Source organism: Furipterus horrens, unplaced genomic scaffold, assembly GCF_987537825.1.
Source record: "Furipterus horrens unplaced genomic scaffold, mFurHor1.1.pri manual_scaffold_1, whole genome shotgun sequence".
Taxonomy (NCBI): Eukaryota; Metazoa; Chordata; class Mammalia; order Chiroptera; family Furipteridae; genus Furipterus; species Furipterus horrens.
In genome coordinates, this window is record NW_028327171.1 from 215,011,812 (window position 1) to 215,018,807 (window position 6,996).

At 56.8% G+C, this 6,996-nt stretch overlaps 1 protein-coding gene across 1 annotated transcript; it reads right to left on the minus strand.

Moving 5' to 3' along the window:
* Positions 1 to 2,728: 2,728 nt before the first annotated feature.
* On the minus strand, positions 2,729 to 6,260 carry ARL4C (ARF like GTPase 4C). Its single transcript, XM_090285086.1, has one exon. The coding sequence runs from the start codon at positions 5,804 to 5,806 to the stop codon at positions 5,228 to 5,230; it is 579 nt and encodes a 192-aa protein (XP_090141212.1). The 5' UTR covers positions 5,807 to 6,260; the 3' UTR covers positions 2,729 to 5,227.
* Positions 6,261 to 6,996: the final 736 nt, after the last annotated feature.

The window sequence follows — 6,996 nt, forward strand, 5'->3', positions numbered from 1 at the left end:
GCTCGCGGCTAGAGGTCGTGCAAAGCAAGCGCACGCAGCGCCCCGGCACCTGTGCCAACCCTGAGCGAAACCGCTGTCAGCTGAGCCCGGGGAGCCAGAGGGAGGGGCCATTTTAGGGCTAAGTGAACATGAATAAGCCCTGATTCTGAGGGCAGAGATGCCTCGTGACCTGGACGGCAGATTTGGTTCCTGGCGGGCAAACGCCAAGTCGTTGGCATCGGGTGTCAGGGGAGGGCCGTGCCATCAGGGAGGGGCAAGCTCGGGGCCGAGTTCTTTGCTCGCCCTTCCTCATGTCAGGCCTGAGATCTGCTCTTGGCCCGTCATTCGTCATTCCCTGCTGCCACACGAATATGACCTCAAAACCGTCTACGACGTTGGTAACGAGATTGTTCCCGGTACGCAAGCTCTGGAGACGAATGTGAACACACAGAGCTGCAAGGCAAGATGGCCGTGGTCTGGCACAGAAACTCACAAATGAAGAACTAAAACCGTGGGGGTGGTGGGTAGGGGAGGAGTTCCGATGATTGGGGAAAATAAGGCCATTGCTTAGGACTAAAATTAGCACCCCTCTCTCCGCAGTTATTAGAGGTCACAGTGATGGGGCTACTTGGGGTTACTTTCCTGGAAAACAGAGAATGAACAGGACTGTCTCAGTGCCAAGTGGAACCTGGCTCCCCAAGGACCGGTCTGTTAAACCCACGCTGAACTCGATTGCCCCGAGGAGCAAGGCTTTCAGTCGCTGCTTCCCTTGAGTTCCAATGTGTTTACTCGTGAGGGTCGCGATGGTTTTTCTCAACGGCTTTTGAAGCATTTTTCAGGTTTCAGTTCTTAGAAATGGCACCTGTGCCCTTTTGACGTCATCAAGCTCCTACACAGGTGCTTCTGTAGCAACGTGAATGATGTCGTGATTTTTTTAAAGAAATCACTAAGCTCACCGATGTTTTACGACGTGTAAACATTTCAGCGTCCTCCAAAGTCATTGCAGCCGTTCCTCTCACAAGAGTGACCTTAAAAAACAACATGACCTTGTATATTTTCATCTTAATCAAAATGTTTAATGGGAAATAATCATTTATAGAATGTCCATGTTAATTAAAGTTTACAACCCAAATGAACTGATAGGAAGTCATTCCACCATTGTTTACTGAGCACGTACTCTGTGCTCAATGCCACGCTAGGATCTGCTGTCACAGACCCGCCCCTTCCCTCGAGGAGGCTCCCAGCCCAGAGAGGTGGCTGTTTGAGGACACAGGGACGTGGGGAGGCTCCCAGCCCAGAGGGGTAGCTAGCTGTTTGAGGGCTCACGGACACACGAGTCTGGGGATCTCAGTTTAGCGCCTAGTTCCACCCCTCCCAGCTCCGGATGAGAAGATGGTCTGGGCTGCTCGTCCGACACCCCTCTGGCCTGGGCGTGGAGTCAGCAGCCCAGTTTGAGCAGGACAAGGGGACCACACAGACGTGAAGAAAAGGAAGATTAAGGCCCTGCGGGAAGGTCAAGTTCTCACGCATCCTCCACACTCAGCAGCCCGTAGGAACCAAAGCTCAGAGGTACTGAGCGCCTGCTCTGCGCCAGGGACCGGATAAGCACGTCCCGTTCATTACCGTTTCATCCTTTCAGCCACCGTCATGACTCCATGTTACATAAGGGAACACTCAGGCTCAAGGCATCAGCAGAATCACAGGCCCTGAGCATTTGAATCAGAATTTGAAACTGGATCCTTCTGGCTCCAGTGAAGACCCAGCCATGACTTAGTTTTGTTGCTCAGTGCCTGTCTCGGTGCGCAACGCACTGAACCCATCAGGGCTTCCGTTCTTCCCACCCGACCTCTTTTCCCACGGGCACGGACAGAGCGTGGGTCTTACCGCACCTGCTACCTAAAGGGACTCGAGTCCCAGAGGCCTCATGGGTTCAAGAGTAGAACTCAAGCCAGTTACCAGCAGAGAGGCAGCTGAGACCCTGAGCAGCTTCGTAATGACCAACAGCGTCATGTTGGCACGTAGATATTCCCAGTTTTTCAGAATCAGATATTTTTGAAGGAATTAACAATCATGACCTTCTCCAGAACTGAGAAGCTGGGGATGGGCTAGGCATGGAGGCCGCTTTCCCAAGGATTTGTGAAAACCACTGACAGGCACCCAAAGGGGGAGAGGTCCCTCTGAATCTACCACTCAGGGTGGAACAGGCACTCGGACCACAAAAGCTAGGACGATGGACCCAGCCCTGGGGACCACCTTGGGGCCGTCGTCCACTCAGCAAAGGAGGCCTAGAGAATAAGCAGCATAAACTGTCCACAGACCATTTCCCCAAACATTTGCTTGTATAAATAATTTATTTCTGTTCACAGCATCATATATGCATAAAAAAGGGAGCAGGGACAGAAGAGGAGGATGATCAAGACAGAATTGTAGCAGGAGGAACGAAAACAAACCAGCAGACATCGTCCCAACACCGCGGCAGAGAGTGGGTGAAGCGAATCGTCCCGAAACAGAGCTGGCCTCCCTGTGTCTGCCAGAAAACACTGCAAACGCGCCCGTGGGGAGGCCCCCTTCCCGCGTGCGACATCCATTCACGCTCCCAAGGGCAGGAGGCATCCCAAGTCACCGACTGCTGCACTGGAGAGGACCCCCGGCTAACCACCCCAAGGTGGTATTGGGATCTATGCTTCCTGGGTGGTCAGAGATGAAATGGGCTATTATTAGGTCAAACATCACAGAAATCAACTCACTATTCGTTAAGACACCACAGGGTTTTACTTTACTAGACAGTTAGTAACAGCCGACTGCACCCTTTCAGCACTGAGAATGCAAACACAAAAAACAAACCAGAAACAAACAAAAGACGCACACAAAGTCATTTCGCGTCACTTGTAAAGCACGGCAGGATTGGAACACTGATCTTGAACTTAAGAGCTGGGAGCACGAGAAGGTTACAATATTTGGCATCTGCAATGTCACAAAATAAATATATTATTCTCTCAATAGTGTGGAACTACCAAAATGTCAAAGTGCTTAAGAAATTGTTGCCTGTGAGGAAAATAAAGAAGATGGATTTTTTTTTTTTTTTTAATAATTCTATATAGAATCTTCAGGTGATGGGGCCAGCCCATTTTAGAAATCAGTGACTATGCTGTCGATAAGTGAGCTGAAACCTTGCAGGCTTTTCAACACTGGTTAGCTATATTTTCTCTACTGAGTTTCTACAAAAAGACCACCGTTCGAGGGGTACCAAATACACAGACAAAAGAGAAAGGAGGATGGGCTCCTTTAGGTTCCTTCTTCTAAAATATCTCGTATAAGAATTGGGTTTCAAGCAAGAAGCCAGGAACTCTACCTCTGGTTCATAAATTAACTCTCTGAGTGCGGTGGACAGTAAGCATGAATTTGTAATTCGACTAACGCACATGCTGAAGCCTGATCATGCCCAGTTTCTATAGACCTCCTCCATGAATTAACTTATAACAGTGGGGGGTGGGGGAGGGGACATAGTTCTACCTGTAAACATGGATTCAAAGAGGAAATAAAAATCAGACAGTGAGCTTAAGTTTCCCTTTTGATACAGTGTTTTGGAATAAAATGACAGCTGCTGCAAACCAAGACCCAGTCCTGATTATAAAGCATTTATTTAAATTACATTATTAAAAATATCTATTCTTTCCCTTTATTTTCCAAAGCCTCTTTCAAGTACACCGTCAAGTGCCTGAGTACAGGCGACCATGACGTCACACGCTTGCTTTTTTGCTCAGGCACTCACTGTGGTTTGCATTTGCTGCACAGGCCCGTCCCACGAGAATGAATTAGGAAGGACTGCATCCTGGCGCCTTTCCTTCGCTTTTAAATCCATGCGACAAGGTCAGCTTTGACAACAAGGTGGAGTTTTATTTTTTTGGTGCATGACATGAAATACTCTAGTGCGATATTCCTCATGAAATACTTAAACCAGACAGGCCACAATGAACCCAATTAGAAATTGGAACATGTCACCACTTGCCGGGTAAAAGGATACAAAAAGGCAGAGCAACGTCTTTTTTTCCCTACAGTGAATATTTCTAAGGTGAGTATTCATTTGTAGAAGGTTTAAAAAAAAAAAAAAAAGTCTGAAAAGCAAAACCCATCATCAAGCAGTTAGTATTTTCCCTTGGAAAAAGCCGCCTTGCAGTTCAGCACACAACGGCACACACCTGCAGCTGGTGCCCACCCAAACCAATCAGCAGGCCAAGAGAATTCCAGGTTCCACACACATGGGTCTGGATATTTACGCCCATGACACGGTACTGAGGCAAGTCCCGTGCCCACACACACAGCCGCCCAGCATTTACATCCAGAGCCTTACTCTTTAAACACCTTAGCTCTCCTGCAAACAGTAAATGCATCGCTTGCCACCAGCTCCAACAGTTTTTTATTTTTTTTTATTTTTATTGGTCTCTTTGTGTGATAATGACCTACACACGGACAGGGTCCAAACCATCTGGATGACGTCTGATTCCAGGCTGAAAAGCAGTTCTCGACAAAACCCGGTTGGGTGGCCACCACAAATCACCAGGAAAGGGGCGTCTTCAGGCCAATCCCCAGCAGAGGCCGGCGCGGCGCCCCAGCCCCTGGGGCTGTGCATTGTCCCAGGCAGTCCTCGGTAGCCCGACCACCACCTCTCCGGGCCCAGAGCAGAACAAATGACATTTCAACAGGGGCCGGCCCTGTAGCATAAGATTATCCAGCTTCCACGGCCCGTGACAGCAAGGGGGGGCTGTTCCCCCAGCGCCTCCCACTGCCAACAAGCCCCGCCAAGGGGACTCCCAGGGTTCTGGGAGGTGCATACCTCAGGTAGCTCACAGGTGAGGGCGGGGCAGCCTGAACTTCTGGCCCTGCTGGCGCGGGAAGAACTCGCTTTTGTCTCTGATATCTGAGCCTTCCACCCGGGCCCGGAGGGCGGACGGCGGCCCGTGGCGCGTCCACTCCCCAGGGCGGGCTCCCACCCCATTCGGGAGCTCTGGCGTCCAGACAAAAGGTCCCCTGAGCGCGGGGAGGGCGCAGGCCGAGGGCAGTCAGCCCACACACCCGGGGAAAGCCACCAGCCAGCCCTGCCTCTGCGCGCAGAGGTTCCGCTGTGAAAACCCGAGGCGTCGCTTTGGTTCGCGGTCTTTGTTCGCGGGCGCGGGCGCGGGCTCTTCCATTCATTCCCGCGCGGCTCCCTCGCTCCCCGCCCGCTCGCTCCCGAGCGCGGCCCAGCGCATTACCGCTTCTTCTTCTGCTTGAGCGACTTCCTGCGTTTCAGGATCATCTCGTAGAGCTTGTCCATGCCCTCCGTGAGGCCCTCGCCGATGATGGCGCACGCCGGCTGGACGTGGTAGGTGGTGGCCGGGATGAGCTCGTGCAGCGCCAGCTGCTTCTCGATCTCGGCCACCGGCAGCGACCTGGGCAGGTCCTGCTTGTTGGCGATGACCAGCAGCGGCGTGCCCTGGTTCTCGGCGAACTTGGTCACCTTGTGCAGCTCCGTCTTGGCCTCCTCCAGCCGATCCACGTCCACCGAGTCCACCACGTAGATGATGCCGTCCGTGCAGCGGCTGTAGGACTTCCACAGCGGCCGCAGCTTCTCCTGGCCGCCCACGTCCCAGAAGTGGCAGCTGATGCCCTTGGCCGTGCCGTTGCTCAGCTTGATCTTCTCCGTGTTGAAGCCGATGGTGGGCACGGTGTTCACGAACTCGTTGAACTTGAGCCGGTAGAGCACCGTGGTCTTGCCGGCCGAGTCCAAGCCCAGCATGACGATGTGCAGGGACTGGAAGGCCGAGATGTTGGAGGAGATGTTGCCCATGGTTCCGGGCTGCGGCGCGGGCCACTGCGGCTGCGGCGGGAGGGCGCTGCCCCCCGAGCGGTGACGGGCCCGCCGCGACCTGCCCGGCCTCCGCGGCCCCGGGACGCACGGGTCCGCGCGCTCAGACGCCGCGGCCCCCACGCCCGCGCCGGCCGGGCATCGCGTCCCTCCGGCAGGCTTTTGTCTCCTGCGAAGCCGCCTCCGCCGCCGCGACGCGGGGTGCTCGCGCCCCGAGCCCTGCTCCGGCACCGGCTCGCTCTGCGGCTTCCCCGGGCCTCGCCCCCCGAGCTCCGGGCGCTCCCCCGGCTCCCCCGGGCCGGCGGCGTGGGGCTACGGCGCTCGCCTCTGCCCTGGGCGGCGCTGCGGAGCCGCTCCCGGGGCGCGCCTCGGAGGCGCAGGCGGGGACGCGGGCTTCCCCGGGCGTCTCTGCCGCTTCTGTGCCCGCAGTCCCCGCGCCGCCGCCGCCGCCTCTACCCACCTCGGCCCCGGGCGCCCGGCCCCGCCCCCTCGGCCTCGCCCCGCCCCCGGCCCCGCCCCCGAGGCCCCGCCCCGCCCCCGCGCGGTCCCGGGTCGGGTGTGCCTTCTCCGCCCTGCCCGCCGTTTTCGCGCCCTTCGCAGCGCTGGGAATCGCCCTCGGTGTCCCCCTCCCGGGCCGCGCCCAGACAATGGGCCCGGGAGCCGGCTCTTCCTCCCAGGCGGCTGACTCATCGTACGAAAATAGCTCCCGGCTCCGGAACTCTCCACCGCCCCAGCCCCGGCCACCGACTGCCCCGCGGCTCAGCCCGCCCCGGGGCGCGGGGTCGGGGTCCCCGCTCTGCAGGCGAGGGCGCGGCCCGGAGTCCGGAGCGAGGCGGCCCGGGGGCTGGGGAGCGCCCGAGTGCGGGGTGAGCGCGCCCCGCTGGGGGGAGAGGGCGGTTGGGGCAGGTCCCCAGACCCCGAGGGGAGGGAAGAGAGGGTACCGGCTTCAGTGAACCGCCAGCTTGCACCCCGAGCCGCCCCCCTGTACCCAGCCCGCGCCCTGGCCCCTGGCCCTCCGCGATGCCCTGGCTCGCTTTCCTGCCCGAGTTCCAGGGGGCTGCACTGGGGGCCCAGGTGGCCCCGCTTTTCCTGCCTGGTGGCGGCGACGCGTGCAGGGGTCCGGCATTTCCAATCTAGGCAGTGATGGGGCGGAGCGGAGGCCGGGGGATAAG